Source organism: Chiroxiphia lanceolata, chromosome 2 (genome assembly GCF_009829145.1).
Source record: "Chiroxiphia lanceolata isolate bChiLan1 chromosome 2, bChiLan1.pri, whole genome shotgun sequence".
NCBI classification, from domain to species: domain Eukaryota; kingdom Metazoa; phylum Chordata; class Aves; order Passeriformes; family Pipridae; genus Chiroxiphia; species Chiroxiphia lanceolata.
In genome coordinates, this window is record NC_045638.1 from 18,616,549 (window position 1) to 18,638,611 (window position 22,063).

Here is a 22,063-nt window from a genome sequence, read left to right on the forward strand (position 1 = left end):
AGAATGCACAATATAAAAACATTAATTTTCTCAGTTCAGGCCAGATGTCCCAATTCCAGAGACAATATCCACTCAGAAACTGATTAATGCCTATTAATTTCATGCCTTTATAACAAAGATAAATTCAATAATATATTTACATAATTTTTTGAAATAATCCATTCTCTGATCCTGCATTAATTTCTTAACAGCTGCAGGACACATCACCTTATATTGTAAATCTGGACTGCATACTGATAGACTGTCACAAGTCCTGTTTTCTTTCCAACAGCTATAAAAAGCTAAAGCAGGATGTCATTCCTGTTTTCATTTGCTAGCTGTTTTCTCCCCCTTTTACATTCTATTTTTTGTTTCTTTTCCTGTTAGAAATTACCTCTCAAACCAACTTAATAATTTAACACTTACTTGCAAAAAGTGATCTAATTAAGGAGTGAATCCATGCTGAACACTCTGCAATGCAGGCAAGTATGTGAACTGCAATTTTGGAAACAGTTTTGTTTACTGTAAATGAAACTTAGGTTCTGTGAAAGAACTCCTGCTGAATATAACAAAATTTCCAAATACTCAGCCCCTTGAGAAAAGAAATGCAGCACTCAGAATATTTTTAATGGATTTAGTAGTGAATATTTCACTCTCAGATATAGCGTAACCATGTTGCAGTATTTTTCCCTCTACTCTTTTATTTCTTTACATATGTACATTACTTAAAACCACATAGATTTATTGAAGTCATCTTCAAAAATACATTAGCAGTTTTTTGCACCTTTTGCACCTATCTTGCACCTTTTAGTGACAGCATCTACATAGTATCAATACAGAATTTAAAGTTATAAGTTTCAACAGAGGCACCCTCTCATACTGATGTTTGCAAACCACTTATTAAGGAGGGAGAGTGTTACAAACAAATCCATCTGCTGTGGTACCACTGCTCTCCACATTCATTGCAAATAGCGTAAGTCAACATTTGTTCATCTGGATTCGTGTTTCGCACCCAACCTGGAAGAAAGAGAGTTCCTCTGGCAATCACAGTGACAGTGCAATCAAATTTTTCACAGCGCCTACACTTTATTTTGTTTGTCTGTGTGCCATTAATAACTCGTGGAAGCTGATGTTCCCGAACAGATGATTCTGTGTACAGAGCCCTGAGCTGTTTCAGTTCATCGCTGGCCATTTCCATCACTGTCATCTCAGCAAAAGCCTTTGGGCTCAAAGTCCCTGTAAAAAGGTTATGTTTCAAGTGGTAATTTTTAGGGTTCTTCAGGTTAGAGATTTTACTTCTGATGCAATTTTTATATTTTTTGTCATTTTTAGCATGAAGAGCAAAAATATGTTTTTCAATTTCTTTAGATAACTCTAGCCATTTAACAGTTTCTTCTTCATCTTTGGCAGAACCAATCAAAGCTTTATATAGAAGATCTGTACATTTGTACCTAAGAGCTCTCATCGGTCCTGCTGCAGACTTGCTTTTTTCAACAGATTTAGAGTCTTCATTAACAGTGTGTTGCTCCTCAAAAGAAGAAAGCTGATTCATACTGCCTTCTGCATTGTTACATACCACATTTTTAACAGTTTGAGGTGGGACCAAAAAGCTGGAACTAGTACCTGGTAATGCCTCCTCCTGCCATGGTCCTTCAGACAGCAACTGCTCTCTAGGAACCACACTGCAATGCTCAATTACCTCTTTCACATACACAGAAACTGACTGTTTAACTTGCATTGACCAAACACAGTTATTCTTGTAAAGTGCTTTCCACCTTGATAATAACTGCTTTGCTTTCTTTTTCAACCGTCCTGAAGGGCAGGTCTTGAGTACTCTGTATACAGCCTGGGTAACTTCTGTCCCCTGAAGATATTCTACAGTCATATCAACATCTTCAAGTTCTTTAAGATGATCCTCAATATCTTGCAAATTGTTCTCATACAGCAGTTTTTCAATACAACGGGTTCTGTGTACAATATTTTTCCAATCAGACATTTTTAAACCTGAAACAAAAAAAAATTATCATATTTACTGCATTTATGGCATTAATTCATCTTCTGTATATTCACACAACGTTTTCTTTTTCATTTCATGCTATTTTACACTATTTTATTTGTAAACATTACTGGGTTTGCCACCATTTTCTTCAAATTGTGTACAGAAGAATTAATGAAGCAAAAGCAAAATGCAGAGGAGCCCAGGTCCTGGAAAAATGCAAATGGGCAGGCTACTCTAACTCATTCCAGAAAAATACTATCAGACAGGAGAGCCTACAGGGACTTCTGCTGGGGTAGTCAAGTGACTACAAATGAACTCAGTACAAGGCACAATGACACAAAATAATAGAAAAATCAAAGTGGGTCCAAAACCTTCACATTAAAGGTTCTTTTTTTGGCTACTGCTTTTGGGGGATTGCAAGTTTAGTTGGTTTTTTTTGGTTTTGGTTTTATAAATCAGTCATTCCTGTAACCATATATTAAAAATTTTTTTTCACAAATTCTTATAACAAATGCTGAGATGTTTGGCTATCTGTGGTTTTGTTTCAGTGAAATCTGCAAGTTTCCACTTGGTTTCTCATAAGAAATCCTTTAGATAAATTCAAATATATAGGATTTGGCATTAGAAGACTAACTTGGAATAGGAAGCAATGTGTATCATAGCTACTTTTTCCACAAATTTATTTGGTTTTGCCAGTGTATGTTGTAGCCTGTGCAATGGAATTACTGATTAGTGCAGAAAATAGACACATGCAGAAAACATACAAAGTTAGAAAGTTTAAGAAAATTTGCACAGTCACATTGTTTTAGTTAAAATTTTAACTTCTACAGCAGACAGATGAGATACCTGTGAACTGTGATTTTTTCATTTCACACTTTTTCCTCAAGCCTTTGTTACTTCAAAAGAATAAAATTAACCAGCTAATGAGGACTTGGCATCTGACCAAAAGTTACTGACCTAAACGAGTTTTTCAAGCACCTAATGGAGATGCTAGAGTTTTCAGGCTTTTGGAGTACTTTTTTGTCACCATAACTTGATATTAGGGATTTCTTCAATTAGTGAACAGCAAGTAGGTGAACACGTTGTATTGGGAGCCGCAAAGTGAAGTTTTGGGGTTACTCTGCAGAAAGTCTAAGTGAACTGACATAAATCAGTGAAACTTAAGCCCAAAACACCATTCTGGTTCCTACATGATCCTCGACTTTTCACTTGCTATGCTATATCTCTTCTAAAAATTTCTCTTTATAGGTGTTATCAGAGAAACAATTCAGAGTAGTAAACTCCTAACTGATGTCCCCACTGCTGCCTTTCTCTTGCTAGTTCTGGCTTCATATTACAGTTGGATTATCAGGATAGGGAAGCTCAGAAACAGTGACACCAGCAAAACAGTTTCAAAACAATGACATCTACCAATTTTGAAAATTCTTAAAACTTAAAGACACATCCCTCTATTTTCTTACAGCGGTAGCATTATTAAAGCGTGCTCCCATATATGCCAGTGTGTAAAGGAAAACCAAATGGTGTTTTCAGAATGCAAAGTCTCATGGCTCGAATAAAATTTCCTTTTGATTCCTTTGCCTCAACCCCTTTGACCAAAAAAATGCTCAGTGCATTGTTATTGTAAATTTACACACAAAAATATGTTGATATTACTAATGTTATTCTTCTACTTGCTGAAAAGGAGAATTAAATGTAGAATGTAGAAATGGATGGTGTGTTAACGTTGTGTTCCTCTCTTCTGCAGTTAGTCCTCTAAATTTATGCACAAAATCACTGTTTTGTCTGAAATTGCATACTTCCTGATTCTACTCCAGAAAAAGTCATTTGCTTGATAGAGGCAAGGCTAGCTACACATGTCCATATGTAAAGGAGCTCATAAGCAGGGTTCTTGCAGCATCACCGTTTCCATGATGAAAACTCCTGAGGACGGAGTTAGAGGAGGGACAAGGGATACAGCTGGGGAATGTGCATGCTCTGTTGCTCTCTATGACCACCAGTCCAGATAATTCATTTTCTGCATGACAGAAATAAGTTCAAACTTCAGGTTTAAACTTCAGAGCCTCAGAACTCCACAAAAGAAAAGGACAGAGAGCACAAGACTTCACTTGTTTCTATAATCCTGAACCACAGACCAACCCAACCTCCACAGTGAATGCTCTGAACATTCACTTAACCTGTATTTGAACAGTGCATTCTTGTCTAACATTTTGAAGTCCTGGAAAAGGCCAGTAATGGCTATTACAGAAACTGTTTTATTACTCAGGAATTTTCAAACCAGAGAAATAGGATGCAGTTTTCAAATACTTAAACTGAACCCTGTGCACCGTCATACTGAAAAGCACATGTAAGTCCATCCTCTCCTCTGTTCTGATGCAGGAACACACAGAGACCGTCAGTGGAAAGAGGTGCTTTCTCACGTACGGCTGCCCTCACTAAGCAGGACAGTTTTCTGTCTCCAGAACACTAAGTAGCTGACATTAGAAAATGATTATCTGCTGATTTACTGGTTTTCGTGCAATCTGGGGCAGAGTTGGTGAGACAGTCTTATGTTTGACCAGTATGGTTGTCCTATAACTTAGAATCAGTTCTGATTCTTCCAGCATACTCCAAACGTAATTTTCTTCAGTTCTTGTACCTATGTATATATTGTATTACACTCATACACCATAAAACACACTTATCCAAATGCAAGATGACTTCATGAACTCTCAATATGTAGCATACAGGACTATGGACACACAAAGAAATTACCACACACGAAGTACTCTGCCAATTATCTGTCCGTGTATATACTTTTACCTTGTGACAAAGGTGAAGTATTTTGATCTCTCATTGAGGACTGTGCTTCATAGAAAGTTTCCTCTCTAACATTGCAGGGTGAAGATCTGTAAGTAAGAAATGGTGCACGGAGTCCATGGATACCCCCTGCTTCATGGCAGTGGTCCTTGCTCACGGTTATCTACCTGACCCTCGGAAGCCCACCAGGGTGGCAAGGTTCTACCTAAGGACATTTACACTAAGGCAATAGATTAAATTATGAGATCAGCTCAGTTGGTTAGAACACGGTGCTAATAACACCAAGGTTGCAGGTTTGATCCCCATATGGGCCATTCACTTAAAAGCTGGACTCGATGGTCCTTGTGGGTCCCTTCCAATATAGAATATTCTGTGATTAGAAATTTTAAATCTTCTCAGTCATGCACTGACCTTTTCAAGTTTAAGCAGCATTACATTCCAGTTCATAAATATTATAGCAGGAGTTAAATAAACAAACTGAAAACAGAATAGGGACATCAAACTATGAACAATTATTTTAAAATAATTTTGGAAATTAAACCACCTAACAGACTATTCACATTTAAGTCAAAACAATCACTTCTAAGGGAACGCTTCCCTCAACATGTACATCTTTATATGAGGTAGGACTGAGTGACTCCCTTCAAACTTACTAACCAAAGCTGGGTAAAAGTAACAGAAAAAGTAAGTAATCAAAAATATGACAAGAACAGAACTAAATCCATAATTAAATATTGCAATGGAGTGGGATATGCACTGGTAACTGGCAGAAGCACAAGAAAGAGCCATCAGAGAAACAACTGAATAAAGGTAAATAATCAATGACACCAGAGAGATTTCTGCAGGGAAAATATTCTTGGAACAGCCCTGGCTTTGTGGTGTGTACCTAGTTTTTGCAAAAGATTTTAAGATCCTTCAAGATGAAAAGCAATATATACTTCTGAAGTATATATTACACTAACTAATCGAGTATAAATTTCATCTCTGTTTCCAAATTAAAACGAACTGTGCTGAAAAAAAAAAAAAAAGTCGTTTGTGCATTTGTTGCCCTATAAATCAAGGAAGGACTGGACTTATCACCGAGGTTGAGACAGACCATTGTTTATGCAATCAGAAATTAAACAGAGACTCCTGAACTTATAAGGAATATATAAGGTAATCAAATGGTTGATCTTTACCATTCAAAGCATGAAGCAAAGGTCATTATTGTGGGGAATCCTGTGTACCATTTCATGTTAAGTCTGAATCAAGCACCAATTCTGCTTTTCTAATTGAGGCACAACATGATTACATCAAACAACTGTAGAAAACATGTTCTTCACATTCTTATAGGGAGAAATAGGAAATCACTGAAGCTGCGGTAATACTGCAGTGTATTTTCTAGTGGGAACCCAAGTATAGCAAGAGTGAGTTCTTTCCCACTGAAACTCTTGTTCCTTGAACTCTGATGTTTCTGTTACAAATCAGATAGAACAAACAGTAAGTTGGGAGAAGCCTCAAAACCATCTGAAGAGAAATCAAGTGTTTCACAGAAACCAAGCTGGAATTCCAAATGGAAAATTATTTTACCACCTGAGGGAGCTGTAGCATAGAAAACCCATGGAATCTTGTGAAATGTGCATAATGAGAAACTCCAGTCTGTGAAGAAAAAAAAATAAAACAATTTCCCTATGACCTTTAGGAGACTTCACATTTTTACGGTATCTGTTTGCCAAATTTTGGCAAAAAAACCCTGTAGAATCCATAGGTGCTAGGATACAGACAGGAGGGAAAGGGTGCACCCCTTATCCAGCCATTGTCCTTTACATTGCTCTTTCATTTGACTTTTTTAAATTTAGAGTTTGACTGCTTTTCTACCTGATTTATTGCAATTTGACAAATGCTGCTGAGCAAATATTTATAAAATTAACTGAATTGTACTCAGTCAGCACTGTTCTGCTGTCTTCCTAATTCCAAGGGACAAAAAAATCCAAGAAAGACCATTTTCTTTCTTAAGTTATGAAATGAATCATGTGCCTTTGTTCAGGTAAAGACGTAAGAAAGAATAAATGTGTCACAATTTTGTGCGGTACAATACAAACATTCTCACCCCTACCACAACTACACAAGGCATTTCACTTAAGCAATGCATAGAATCACATAATCAGAGAATGGTTTGGGTTGGAAGGGACCTAGAGGTCATCTAGTTTCAAGCCCCCTGCCATGGGCAGGGATACTGTTTACTAGACCATGTTGCTTAGAGCCCCATCCTGGCCTTGGACACTCCCAGGGATGGGGCATCCACTACTTCTCTGGGCAACTTGTTCCAGTGCCTGACCACCCCCTGAATAAAGACTGTTGCCTTCACTCCCTCACAGAAGGCCACCAGACTGGTCAGGCATGACTTGCCGTTAGTAAAACCGTGCTGGCTACCTCGAATTACCTCCTTGTCTTTTCTGTCCCTTAGCATATCTTCTGGGAGGATCTTCACAGGAACAGAAATGAGGTTCACTGGTCTGTAGTTCCCTGGATCCTTCTTTCTCCCCTTTTTAAAAATGGGAGTGATGTTTCCCTTTTTCCAGTCACCGGGGACTTCACCTGACCACTGTGGCTTTCCAAATATGCATGAGAACATCTGTTTGAATTCCAAGAGTATATTGAAGGTTACAAGGTAGAGATTGGCTCATATTTACAATAAGACTCTGTAATGCTGTGCTGATGAAGCACTTTCTTGCCAAATCATTAAGAGTTTTCACTCTGACTGCACAGTATAATGAGTCACTTGTGTGTACAAGAATAAATAATGACAATCAATAAAAATCTTCTAAGTCAGTTTGCTCCCAAAAACCAAAAAAAAAGATTAGGCTACCTCAGGTTTAAAATATGGCCATCCTGTAATAATGCAAAGTTGAATCAGAACATTTTTAAACAGTATAATGACTAAATAGGAGTAAAACAAAAAAACAACCAAAAAAAACCCCAGCCTGAGACGCTGCTTAATGCAAAGTCAGTCCCTGGTAAAAACACTGGCCTCTACAAAATCATTTGGGGTAAAAGCCTTGTCTTTGCACCTTATCCGGTGCAAAGCCATAGCCTATTTTGTCTTAGCACAGATAACCCTGAAAAACCAAGACAAACTCAGAGTGCATCCAAGCAAATGGGTATGAATGTCTTGGAAGGGTGAACGCCAGTTCTCCCTCATCCCAACCTCAGAAGAAAATCCAAACCACAGCCAATATGAGGATCAGAAGTCAAGTACTCCTAATGGCATAATAAATTTTCTGAAAAAAATGTGGTTAATGCTATAGCAGAGATGATGCATAGGACAGTCCTGGAAACACCGGCTTACTTTGGGCAAGCTAAATTTTATATAAACAATAAAAATTATCAAATGTTATTTTAAACTCAAGAGTCTAAGCAGAAATCAGAGAATTCTCACAGCCAGCTTCCAGACCCAAAAACATTCCTTCATCCTATCTGCAGTGGGAGAGCAGATTTCAAAGATGTCACCAAGAAACCATTTACTGGGGCTTTTATTTTATCTTGGCAAAAATCAGAGCTCTTTCTGCCTCTCAGCAGGACTGCCTCCCACCTCTAAAAATTCTGAACTAGACAGAAAATCATCTTCAAAGAATAGCCACATGAATAAAGCTAAGTTAATACAATAAGAACTGAGGCAACGCAACAGTATAATTGCCAGCTGTCTGTGACCACAGACACCTCATTGATCAAGAAGAGTCATCTCTCAGTCACAGACCCAGGGGCAGTGGAGTGCACAGCACTACTAAGGAGAAATAGCTTTGTTCTGTATCTTCTACATCAGTGACTGCTTCAACTACAGTGCTCTTAACTAATCTGGAGCTGTACTGTCTCTGTCCCGTGTTTCTCTCACCGAAATCACTCTCCCACAGCTTTCTTCCTAAAACGGGGAGTTTGCAGGGAGAAATGGCAGAGTGCATCACATTCATGTGAAGATGTACACAGTAGCCTCTTTTACAAGGCAGATTTTTAATTCTGATTTGGAGTTGCTTCTCCCAGAACCCCCAACTAATTCTATTAATTTCTATTAAAATTCTATTTTAATTAAAAATAGAATTCTTATTTTCTTAAAAAAAAGGGAAAAAGATAAAACAATCAGTCGAGTGCATAATGAAATTCTCAAGCCTCAGGGATCAATTCCAAACTAGAGCTGTCAGCACATTTTTCTAATAAGATCAAACAAACATGCATGGATTTAATGAGATAGGAAAAGCTGTTGTCCTTACCAGACTGCTTAGCCACTGGCTTTGTTTGACATCAGCCAGAGCTCAGGAAAAGGCTCAAAATATTACAGTTACACCAGAGGAATAACACTTGTTTCACAGCAGAAATTACTGGATGAGGAAAATTCTTTATAAACTGAACAGCTGCAGCTGTTTTGAGTTCTAGGACATTCAGCTGATGTTAGAGTGGACACACACATCCCACCAGAGACTTTACCTTGCTAATGACTTCTTTTAATAACTTAGTTTAGAATGAAATTGAGTCTCCCTAGAAGATATTTTATCTTTTCCTATATTCTATCTGCCTTAATCATGTGAATTCTTGTACTGAATTAAGTACGTAACTAGTTGAAACCCTGAAAATGTTAAAAGTAATGCATTATTCCACTGATATCTTTATTTCTATTGATATGGTTGATCTTTTTAATAAAATACTTTTAAGGAGTTAAAAATTACTAAATTTATTTTTAACAAGTTACAGATTACAAGTATCGAGTGGAGTTACTAGCTAATCTCTTCCACAACAGGACAGCTATACATACTCACAATTCATTCTAATACATTCTGACTCAGTATGGCAATAATAAAATGTAAATAGAGTTCTGAGAGATTTTTCATCAACAGTTTCATTGGAAATTATGTATAAATAATGTGTGCTTCTATTTGCTTTAAAATTGGCACCATTTTACATAAAGAAACACTTGCATGGTTTCTCAATCTACAACCAGATCATTTTTCAGTATTCACTAACTTTATTCTCATCCCATTTCCTAGTTTGGGCACAAGGTCACAGAAATGTTCCATTGGGTTATCTGTTTTTTCAAATTTTCATGACAAAGACTTATCACAGCTGGCAGAGAAATCCCTTTTCTCTCAGCCTCTTTCTAGTGCTTGTCAGTACGAAGTACTAGCTGGGGCTTCAAGCAAGTCAAAAGTCAGGCTTTTGACACACAGGGTACATTTTCTAAACATGAACTTCCGCTGTGGCTCCAAGTTACAAATACACATCAGAAGAGTGTTGAATGAAACTAGATGACACAGACATGAATTAATGTTACCTAGCTATGGTAAAGACACAGATTGTGACAGATGTATTTTGCACTAATTAAGCCGACTTGCTACGGTGCAGTTTATCACAGGATTCAGGCTTTTTGTGTGGCTGCACACAATTTTTCAAAAATCATATAATAATTTTTGTGATTATAAATTAACAGAGTCTCCTGCAAACTAAAGAGTATAGCTTATCATCTGGACCAAAAACTCAAGCTTGTTAGAAATACATCTAGCATTTTCCCAACATGCCTCTATCATGAAGGCAAAACTTAAGCTTGGACAAGCAAAAAATGATAATACCATTCCTGTAGCATCACCTGCCTCAGTACCCAACCAAAACTTCACTGTGTGAAAAAGTTTCTTTGCACTTTGTGAAATAAGTGCTTCATTTCCTAACATTCATGTTTTTACAACAGTAACAGATTTTAAAACAAAAAATAATTATTATTGTTAAATCTGGCAGACCATATGAACAATATTTCACTATTTTCCCACAGCAAGAGGATGCTATAAACATTCTTCCTCACTCAAGAAACCTACCTGGCAATAGAAATATGATCTAAGCAGCTTTGTGTCATTGTTTACTAATTAACTATTTTTATTCAATATAGCTTAGTCTCCTAAACTGTTCATCTGGATGGATGCAAATGTTCATATCCATATTTCACAGAATCACAGAATATGCTGAGTTGGAAGGGACCCACAAGGATCATCCAGTACAACCCTTAGCCCTGCACAGGACCATCCCCAAGAGTCACATCCTGTGCCCAAGAGTATTGTCCAAATGCTTCTTGAACTCTGTCAGGCTTCGTGCTGTGACCACTTCCCAGGGGAGCCTGTTCCTGTGCCCAACCACCCTCTGGGTGAGGAACTTTTCTCTAATATCCAACCTAAACCTCCCCTGACACAACTTCAGACCATTCCCTCGGGTCCTGTCACTGGTCACCACAGAGAAGAGATCAGTGCCTGCCCCTCCTCTGCCCCTCATGAGAAAGTTGTAGACTGCAATGAGGTCTCCCTTCAATCTCCTCCAGGCAAACCAGCCAAAGAATTTCAGGAAGGCTGTGACATCTTCAAAGTGGAAGCTAGTTTCTTCAACATACATTAAACATATTGCCTTATACAGGTAACAGTTCACAAAGTGTGTGCATGCTCTCTCTGCGTCTGAACACCACTGGGATTGTATCAGACACCTGGTCTGCTCCCTCTACTCAATGTCTGCGTAAAAGAAGCATTCATAACAATGTCCTCCAAACACTGGGAAATCATAATTCAGAATTCCCAATACACTGAGATTGGCTTATACACTATATTGCTTTTAGAAGTAAAAAACTGGGAACTGTTCTGCATTTCTTTTAAGGCTGTGAGCCTCTAGTGTTGCCATCTTTCCACCACAGACAAAATCACTAAGAGTTTACTTTTCTGGAAAAAAAAAAAAAATCAGAGTTTTACATGTTCTATTGTAACTGTAGAAGACAGACAATCCTTTCCCTGTTTATCCATAACGATGTTACCTCCTATGTTCATGCTTGGCATTAGAGTTTAGATATTTCTCCACTATTTTGTATCTTCCTCTGGAATTTGTTTGGTTAGAATTAATAGCATTAATTTTTTAAACCTACTGAAGTACATGTTGTGAAGTGCAGGTTTAACACTGGTTTTTAAGTGGCAGTGTATCCACCTATTTTTCAGTCCTAAAAAATATTGCTTATATCCTCCTGCAGATGTCCAGGTTGTCTGAAACCTGGACAACCTCAACTTAAATGAAGCTTTCCTAAGGTGGATCTCATATCCTCCTTTCAGTGAGCTTTTGCACTGGCACAAAAGTCCAACAAAACAGATTGGCTTGAACTTAGGAGCCTAAATAAACAAGTAAAAATGTACTTAAGACATACCTATCCAAAGTGTATTTTTTCACTTAATACTTTAGAAAGAAAATATGAATGATTTTTGAGAGAAACAAGCAATTCTTTCTCTTGAATACATTTCCTTGACAAAATAGCTTTAAAGATTATTTTTATATAGAGCTAGCAAGGACTTCAATTTTAGCACAAGTAAGTGCACAAGTAAGCACGAGCAAAAGTAAGTGTTCAGTCTCCAATGCCTTTTTATGGATAACTGTGCTGACAAATTCAGATAAAAATGGAACATGTAAATAATAAAAACATGCTTTATGAACTTCTGTGAGCTTTTCATCATTTTTCAGATGAACACAGACATTTTATTGCTTTAATGTTCATTTTTTTAGTTAAGCATCAGCTCTATACTATTTCTATTGCCATTCCATTGCCAGGGCCATGCTTAGATTATATATCACTTTATCGTTCTTTTATAGGATTTCCACTGAAAATTTATATAACTTTTTTCCTTCAAAAACAAATCCTTTGTATGCAGAAGAGAACCTATGTTCCTGACCCCTCTACAGAGGGTATTTGTAAGATATTATTAGTGTCCACTAAAATTCTTTCTGCTATAATATGAATAATTAGATATGAAAGTACATAATTTCAGTCTTGATCAAGGCACCTGATGTTCTGGTTGAAATTATGTGAAATACACTTGAAATGAAGAGCGGGTTTATATATTTAACTATTAAATGTACTACACTGAAAAGTGTGAAGTCTCCAATTCCCTTCTATACTTATGCCCAGCATATGTCTTATCTCAAGACATCAATGCTGCATAGCGATCAACACAACAAATACATAAAAATTCCCATAACAGTACTATTATTGCATTTTTCAAGGTCAGCCGCTTCTGCAGAGTGGATTTATAGACACTTTTGATATATATCAGAAGGATAATACCAGCAGCAGGGAGCAGCAGCCCAGTATGTATTTGTCAGGAAGCAGCTGAAGCCAGCCGCAGTGACACCTTGTCTGGCCGAGGTTTGGGGTCGGACTCATGGCACCAGCAGCTGAGCAATGCCGCCGTAACCCTCATCTTGGTCACTGGCCCAAGAAACTTGGTGGGGACCAGCTTGCAAATCTGCCACCAGTTGCCCCCATAAAACGGGTGGGCCAGTGCACACGGTAACTCTGATCCAGGATACCACTAACTCTGTGGTTTTTCTCCAAATCCTTCATTAAAACTTCACAGAATCACAGAATCAATTAGGTTGTAAAAGACCTCTCAGATCATCCAGCCCAACCTTGCCACCTTGGCAACTAGACTTGAATGCCACGTCCACTCTTTCCTTAAACACCTGCACGGATGGTGACTCCACCACCTCCAGAGGCTGTCCATTCCAATGTCTAATCACCCTGTGAAGACATTCTTCCTAATGTCCAACCTAAACCTTCCCTGGCTCCTCATGCCCGTTCCTGCTAAACATCCTCGGACCCGTCTAGCTGGAGTTTGACTGTCTTGCTAGGGGCTGTCTTGCTCGGGGGCGAAACGCCACCCCTCCTCGGATCCCTGGCATGGCGCGGGCACAGGAGGAAAAGCAACCACGGCCCTACCTACCGAACCCCGCTTCCCAGGGCGCTGTTACCGCTGTTCCCCGCTCGGGCCAGCCGGGGCTTGGGAGGGCAAACCGCTGTTCCCCGTGCTGAAGGGCAAACCGGCGCTGGGGAGCAGCGGGACGGCTCGTGGCTCCTGGGGCTCCCCCCCGCGCCTCACCCCCAACCGCCAGGGCACGGGGCGGTGGCTCCCCGGACATCACCGAGGAGGGGAGGCCGCACTCCCGCTACCCCCGGCCAAACACACAGCGCTGCCCCCGCGCCTCCCGTGCCCCGGCAGCGGGGCCGGCGCCCTCACCTCCGCAGCGGGGTTCAACATGGCGCCTGCCGCCTGCTCCGCCGCCATGTCCGCGGGTGGGCGGCTGGCTGCGCGCTGGCCCCGGTAGTGCCGCAGCGCCGCCGGACTCCGGGCTCGGGAGGCCCCGCTGTGGGCGGGGTGCTGGCGCGGGAGGTGCCCCCAGGCAGAGAGGCCACGTCCCGATGTATCAGAAATAGCGTGGCCAGACGACCAGGGAAGTATTTGTCCCTCTGTACTCGGCACTGCTGAGGCCGCACCTCAAGTGCTGCGTCCGCATCTCAAGTGCTGTCCAGTTCTGGGCGCCTCAGCTCAGGAAGGACATTGAGGTGCTAAAAAGAGTCCAGAGAGGGGTAATGGAGCTGGTGAAGAGTCTGGACCACAAGTCCTATAAGGAGCTGGGGTTGTTTAGCCTGGAGAGGAGGAGGCTGAGCAGAGACGTTACTGCTCTCTACAACTACCTGAAAGGAGGTTGCAGCCTGGATGAGGGGTTGCCTCTTATCCCGAGCAACCAAGTGATAGGATGAGATGTCATAATCTTAAGCTTCATCAGGGGAGGTTTAGGTTGAACATGAGGAAGGGTTTCTTTACAGAAATGGCAGTTAGATGCTGGAATGGACTGCCCAGGGAGGTACTGGAGTTACCGTTTCAGGAGGTGTTTAAGCAAAGACTGGACTTGGCACTTAGTGCCATGGTCTAATTGGCATGGTGGTGTTCCGTCAGTCATAGGTTGGACTTGATGATCTCATGAATCTGTGATTCTGTTGTCAGAGGGCTGTGGTGGGTGGTGGGTGTATTCAGTGGGGTCTCCAGTGGTGTCCTCCAGGGCTGCCACAGGGTGAAAGCATTCTGGAGAGGGCAACAGGTGCAGAAATAACTTGCTTTCACGAGCAGCCTCAGGTGTGAGTGCCAGCACATTTTGGTCATGGGACTGGCATCTGACATGGTCATGGGCTGAAAGGGGCACCACAATGCTGCCCTGGGGCCCCTGTGCAGAGCATGGCCTTCCTCCAGTGCCCATCTCTGTGGTGAAGGGAGCCCCGCCATGCTCCCCTTAGCCCTGAGATGAATGAAAAATAGGTGGTATTCATGTGATTTTAAACATTAACCTCAGTCGTGACATGGTCCTTTTTAGGCAAACACAGCTTGGGAAAGGCAGTGCGACATACCAGGTGAGTATCAGACCTAAGGCTAATGGAGAGCAGAAAAAAACATTGTAAAACTTCTCTTTTTCAACATGGTACTGTACTACTTTAGGTATAATCAGCTCATCTTTTGGATGACACATGGAGCTGTGCACAGGGTTAAAGAAAAAAACTATTATAAAACTTAACACAGTTGCAGCTTTTGGATATAATGAAGTGTGATGGAGATATCAGGTTATGTGTCAACATCTAAAATTTGATGTGTTTTAGTCGAAGCAAAGGTATTTGTCATTGCTTTCCTCTTTCACATATGTTTTACATAGGTGTTCAGAATGATTAATACTTACAGAATTTTGGCTCTACAGCAAATGTACAGGTAATGCTGGGGTTTATTCTCAGATGCAGTAAAAAGTGAGTATGATTTTTTTTTTAATACATGTTTTGGGGTTTATTCACTCATGAGACCTGTGTTGCCCTCTGCTGTGAGTAATATGACTTTACCTACCTGAACTTGACAATATGTTTCAGCAAGAATATTGTATACTGCAGACATATCTCTTTTTCCCTATTTTCACATCATGAACATCACCAGTTCTAATCACAAAGGAAAAAAAAACCCATGCACTGTTGTATAGGATGTAAAAAAATCACAAATTGCTTAATTTATTAAATTATTGTACTGAATCAGGTCATCAGTGCTCATTACTAAGTGGTCTCAAACCTTTCCTTGCTAGTGATGCAGTGGGTACATTTTACACTGATAGCTGAAGAACCCAAAAAAGTGCTAATTCTGTTTAATACTTAACTCACAATGTGTTTCTGCCAAGCTCACAAATTTATCTCTGATTGAAGGCGTGGTGCAATGGCTAGCCCTGACTAGCTAGAGGCCACTGTTGCAGCCAGGCTTCCTTTTTGCCTTGTCTTTGTGGCTCACACAGCAACAAAGTGTGGGACAAAATCTATCCCCAAGAGTTTTATGAAACAAGAGATGAAGAATTTGAAGCATGACATGAAGCATGTTGAGAAATGGCACACTAACATACTAGCAGAACAGGATCAGAACCTTCCAGGTCCAAATATGGAGTGTCATCCAATAGTCTGTCTTAAATATCTTGAATGACATGACATTTATGCAGCATTCATATGTCACGAATTCAGCAGCAACTATCATTGCAATATTCAAGAGTTAGCAGTTTAGTTTCAGTTTGGGACTCCCAGGATAGGGCTCTTGAATGATGGCTTTCTTTAGTCTTTCTCTATTTGTATGGTTGTGAGCACAGTACATATAGGATTCTTCATGCCCTCAGCTGGAAATGCCTTGCCTACTGCAAAGGCACAGAGCTCCCTTGGCAGGAAGGCACAAAAAGGAACGTGACTTGTTCCTCCTGATTAGCCCTCCTTTGAGCAGGGATCAAAGTGGAGGGTGTCCCTCCTGGAGGTGTGTTCCTCACTCAAAGAATTGCTCAGGCATCGCCATTAAATGTTCTTTGATCTAAGGAATAAGGGATCATTATTCCAGTTTCCCATTTATAGAACAGATCCAATGATATTTTCTCAATTCCCTATGAAGTAAACCAAATCAAAACAAAAATAGAATTAAAATTATATACTCATTAAATTCATACATATGTGTATATGTGTGTAAGGATATATATGTACATCTTTGTGTTTGCATGGTTTAACAGGATAATATCAGTGGTACTCTAACAGTGACAACTTCCTTGAGACTTCAGTACTGGCAGTGATAAATATCTGCTTCTCTAAAAACATAGGCTTCTATTCAACAGAGTGAGATATTCTGCCAGCTGATAAAGTATTAAGTATTCACAGCACTAGTTGGAAAAATGTTGGTCAATATCTGTCATAAGGTTCCTGTAAAGAATAATATAAGTTTCAAATAAGCTTCCATATTTTTTTTTTCCCTGAAACAATGGTTCTATTTAAAGAAAAAAATCAAAACAAAGTGCTTGGCTATTATTTATTCATAAAATTACTGTTTATATTTTTATTTTATTTTAAAAATTATGTCATATCATGTCATAACAGGACCCAGGACATTCATTTCATGGTTCACTACTGTAATTCTTTCTGGAGACCTTTCTTCAGTTTAAGGTTTATTCGTTTGAAGGTGGTTATCGTGCCAATAAGTCTGAATTTATATTGATTTTAGAATTCCCAGAAAAAAAAGCCCAAGTCTATCTATGATATAGGAATATGATTCAGTTCATGAAAAGGCTCCCTACCTTTCTGCTAGCAAGTGAGGAAAAATATAATGTCAACGCTATGAGGTGAATGATAATGAAATGAAATATTTTAAACAGTCATCTGTTCCTCCATCCTTAATGATACATGGAAGGGAATCCTACACAAATGTCGTGTCCATAGGCTGTGAAAGTCCAAGAATTGGGCCTTACTTTGGGACTTGGACAGATTTCATTCTGTGAGAGTACCTCCCATCACAGCATTTGGAGTGTGTTGATTCACACAAAGTATAATGTCTTGGGTGCCTGTTCATTTCTAGAGTCACTTTCATGTGTTTAGGCTCCAATCCAGTTCTAAGAGGGAGATGGAAGAGACCCTGAATTTTCTCAGTCTGGCATTGAACTGATGCTGCTTATGTGTGATCAGATAAAACCTTCAACATTGAGCAGTGGATGACCTTGGCAGTAGTGCTGCTCAGCTCTCCTGGTACGGCTGTCCATGCTGTTTACTTCCATGTCCTGAGATCTCTGTGCATTTTCTCTAACATTGGAACGTCCTGAACTTAGAGAGGATTATGAGGATGATGCACATAAAGTTAACTTGGTAGCGTTAATGAGACATTTCCCATGTGTTTCCTGGCTCTTCCTCCTGGCAGGAATACCACTATGTGGTGGGGGTATCATGCCACTAGGAAGACCTGAAATTGCATTTCCAGGAGTATCTGTGAAGAAATTCTGCCAGAGTCAGTGGAGTGTTACAAAGCCATCTGAGTAACTTGCTTAGTTAAGTACTGCAGAGTAATTCACTTGAGAGAAATTGAGGTAAACATCCATGTCTCTCCGTGTCTCCTTTTCTGCTATGCATACACAGTGAACCAATCTGATGTTAGCTAGTCAAATATGAATTTGTTGTGACAGCCCGGGGGTTCTTTACATGCACACAGTGCCCTTGAAATAGTAACTAGATGTTAAAGAACAGAGCTCTCAAACTATGATGAACATGATTTAAATCCATTGACGCTTCTCCTGAAGGAACCAGCAAGCAGATCAACTACAAAGTGCCCCTGTGTGACATGGTGGACAGCAATGTCAGTACAGGAAATATGGGACAAATACATGGGAAATGGATCTGGACATGGGACATTTACGTGCTTGATGTGCTTTTTTTGTCTTTTTCAGTGCAAGTGAGCATTCCAAAGGAAAATGCAGTCGTTCTCAGATCATTTTCCTTAGAGGTATAAGCTAATTCGGAGCCACTGACTACGTCTGTGATATAAAGAAGACTATTTATTCCTATTCCATTACTTTGCAGTGATCCACAGTTAATTTTCATATCCCATTTGCTTGCACAGTCATTCAGTATCACAAGATTCTTTGCAGCCACCTTTCAGTTTGACTGTTTGAACCATAAAGGCAAACATTATTATCTTGCTATTCCCACTCTGACACACATTTTCAATAGTGCACATAGTCAGGCCATTCTACAAGTCCCCCTTACCTTTAGAAAAGGTGACTGTTTTAACATTCTGGAAGTTTCAAAGAAGAGAAAGTAAATTAGGACTGCCATATATTTACATCCTGGGTAGGAAGATGATGTTAATGAGTAACTCACTGTTAGTGAACATGTGGCTTTCTTGAGTACAGTATATGTTCGAGCACTTTTAAAATCAGCTGTGAACATTCCTGAGTTTAGAATAAAATTAGTGCTTGAGGGGAGAATAGTTTTTTTTGTGGGTGAATTTGAAGTATATTGTTTCTGATTACTTTATGGCATGTACTTATAAAAGTTTTTTATCAGTATTTTGTAACATTTTATCATGTTTGTGACTTCCTTTTTTTTTATGGTACTAATATAATTGTAAATTGAGTAATTTTTCAGGTGGGAAGACAAATCCTAATGCAGTACACAAAAATACCATGTGTCAAATATAGCAAGAAAATATAACACTGCAGTGAATTAAAACACAGAGATTATGATGACTGTAATAACCTGCAATGAATAAAAATCCAGAGATTTAATGTTAAACTGCTATCAACCTGAACTTAAGGCCAGATTCTGATCGCCTGCTTTACGTGCCTAAGTCTGATTTACTGACTCTACACCAGAGGTGTCCAGTTCAGCAAGCAGATTTTGGGCATCAAAAATGTTCCCTGATGTTCCCTGTATAGCCAGAATAAAGCAATGGAGCAGGGCAGTCAGCTCTGGAAGATTTCAACTGCCTGAATGAGCTGCTAACTTTGCTATTGTCTGTCTACAGAGCAATAGCAGAAAATTAGTAGTAGAAAATAAAACATGCCAACAAAAAAAATGGGGCTTTTGCGAGTGAACTGCCTCCTGGGAATGATTCTTGGAGCATTTTGACTCTCAAGCTCTGCCTGGGAATCATTTGAGGAAGAGCTTGGACTTGGGCCCTGTTAGACCATGTGTGGGGAGCTATTCAGTGCTCCTGCACACCATCCAACTTGTTGGAGAAGCACCATCTTTTCATGGAAGTAAAAAGAAGTATATGAAGAAAAAAGGATTAAATGCTGTTTTGAAGCAAGTCTAGGGAAATATTCTATCAGCATCAAATACACTTTTTTGGTAATATATTGTATTATTCTACATAATATTTAGCTTTGAAATATTTCCCGTTCATTTGAATTGAATTAATAAAACACTCTAAATGTGGGATTTAAGTTAGCTTTAGTCTGAGAATCTAGAAAGATCACTTTTAAAATGATTTCTCAATTATGTCTGAAGAGAAGTTTTTTCTCAGGACTCTATTTGAAATAGAAATTGGTATAATGCATTACAGAAATGTTGAGAAATTGAGAGATTTTCAGATTGAGTATTGGGCTACTTCCTAAAAGAAAAAAAAAATTTAAAAATCACTGAATCCCTGTAGGCTGAATATTCCCCAGCTAAATATTTCCCAAATAAAAATTAATCATCAGTGTTCTCTCTACAGTTCTATTATGTGCTCTTCCTGAAGAACTGGGGAGGGTCAGAGAGACTGTATGTCTAACTTCGTTGAAATCAAATTTTAAGGTCAGGTATTTGAGAGGTTAATAACTATCAAAACTAGAAATTTGTTTCTATTACAAATCTTTTGCTGTGATGAGCTTTAATGTAACAGTTACCCACATGACCAAATAAATTGTTATTCACACTTTCTTGTTATTTAGCTTTTCATTAATATATTGTTATGAGTTTCAACATCTCCAGTACATGCAGGTGTATGATTCTATAATTAACAATATAGCAATTATGAAGTAAATATAAACTCTTTTTTAAATACATAAAAATAACATCTAATAGCTGGAAAATGTTTTTAAGTTTCTTTCAATTGCAGGTTAAAAGAACATGCCTCTGCATTTCCATGTATTCATTGTTGACAAAATGTCTCCATTAGTTCTTTTTTCATTTGAAAAAGCGTTGATTCAAACCTTTTGTTACAACATTCAAGATTAAGTGATCACATCTGTTGAGTAGCTTTTGAAGGATGTAGTATAGATTTCGGTAATTAGCTAGAAGCTCTTTTTTTCCCATTTAACTTGTAGGCAGAGTACTGTTTCCAAAGTGAATAAGTAGACTTATCAGACCTAAAAGTTACAAATTATGTTATCAAAGTTCAAGCCACTTGATTATAGCACACATGTAACATTCTCAAATACTACCAATGCAGTTTCCTTGCTGTCTAAAATAATCAAGCAGATAATGGATTTCACATTTCACAGTAATGGAAAACTGTCAGGAACATTTTGAGGCATTAATGGCTGTAGGCTTAATATGCCCTTTAACTGTTTTCATCTGAAGGAGAAACATGTAGCTTTTGCCCTGAGCAGTTCCATCTTTGGAATGAATGTTGCAAACAATAGCAGTTAATTTGGTGATGCGCTGATGTGGTTTATGTGAATGGATTTATTTGGGTGCTTCTGCAGAAGCTGTCTTTGAATTTATTCACAACAAAAAAAGGTTTCACTTTTGCTACTCAGATCTTATTATGCTAGATTATTATTTTTATTATCTGGTATGATGCAAACGATCTTGTATATGACAGCCCTTTGCAAACGAGAAACAATTTCTGCATCTACTACAGAAAGAATTGTGGCAGCTATTGCAGTTTGTACTGATCTGTGCAAATAATTTTCTTACTTGTTCTCACCTCCGTGGCGTAAAGTAGGCTGCAGTCCAGATCTTTTGTTCCTGAAGATCAGTACCTAATGTGAAGTTTCTTAAATGTTAATAATGGTCATTGTTTTGGTCTTCTTTTCTGTACCAGTTGGTAACATCATCTGTTAATGATGAACATTAAATGCTTATAAAACTATAAAGGAGTAATTTCTAAACAATGATTTGTGTAACTCAAAGACAGTGATGACAAACAAGGTATTTTACATACTTTATTGGTAATGAAAATATTCCTCAAAGGCCTGGATCCACTTAAAACTTGCTTAGCTCCATAAAGAAGGAAATAAAGCTCCTCACTTTCTTCCTGCTTGTTCAGTAGGTTGAATATTTACCTGATGTCTATGACAAATTATTTGTCAATAGAATTGCCTTATTAAAGTTTAGGGCTTGACATGCTTCAAAGACCACAGACCCAGAGGGGTAACAAAATTTGGGAGGAAGGGCATGCTACTGCAGGACGTCCAAGATAAGAAGAAACTAACAAAGCCAGCTCAGCACAGCTCAGTAATAATAGAATAGTAAACACTGAAGACCACCAGGTCACCCGAGATAAGAAGCCAGCTCAGCAATAGTAGACTAGTAAACACTGAATATATATTAGATAAGTGGAATATATCAAGATTAACAGTATATAAATAGTGGTAATGTTTTCTCCTTGGTGTGCTAACTTTGTGGCTTTGCCACCTAGCACCCATTTGCACAAATATAAAATAAACAAA

At 38.9% G+C, this 22,063-nt stretch overlaps 1 protein-coding gene across 9 annotated transcripts; it reads right to left on the minus strand.

Annotated features, from left to right (window-relative positions):
- Nucleotides 1–599: 599 nt before the first annotated feature.
- On the minus strand, nucleotides 600–13,948 carry TCEANC (transcription elongation factor A N-terminal and central domain containing). 9 transcript variants are annotated; one of them, XM_032679928.1, is made up of 3 exons: nucleotides 13,534–13,639; nucleotides 7,222–7,388; nucleotides 600–1,984 (listed from the first exon to the last, which is right to left on the minus strand). In XM_032679928.1, exon 3 carries the CDS (start codon nucleotides 1,973–1,975, stop codon nucleotides 896–898), a length of 1,080 nt encoding a protein of 359 aa, XP_032535819.1. In that variant the 5' UTR covers nucleotides 1,976–1,984; nucleotides 7,222–7,388; nucleotides 13,534–13,639; the 3' UTR covers nucleotides 600–895. The 9 variants fall into 9 exon arrangements, with proteins under 9 accessions (XP_032535819.1, XP_032535820.1, XP_032535815.1 ...); XM_032679929.1 differs by having other exon boundaries at nucleotides 600–1,983; nucleotides 7,197–7,388; XM_032679924.1 differs by lacking the exons at nucleotides 7,222–7,388; nucleotides 13,534–13,639 and adding exons at nucleotides 4,772–4,863; nucleotides 13,361–13,398 and having other exon boundaries at nucleotides 600–1,983.
- Between the last annotated feature and the right edge of the window lie 8,115 nt (nucleotides 13,949–22,063).

Coding starts and splice junctions, on each gene's coding strand:
- TCEANC (XM_032679923.1), bottom strand. CDS start 6,396: ATGCACATTTCACAAGATTCCATGGGTTTTCTATGCTACAGCTCCCTC. Junction 4,864..6,346: donor CTATGCTACAGCTCCCTCAG/GTGGTAAAATAA, acceptor TCTTACTTACAG/ATCTTCACCCTGCAATGTTA. Junction 1,984..4,771: donor ACCTTTGTCACAAGGTAAAA/GTATATACACGG, acceptor TTTTTGTTTCAG/GTTTAAAAATGTCTGATTGG.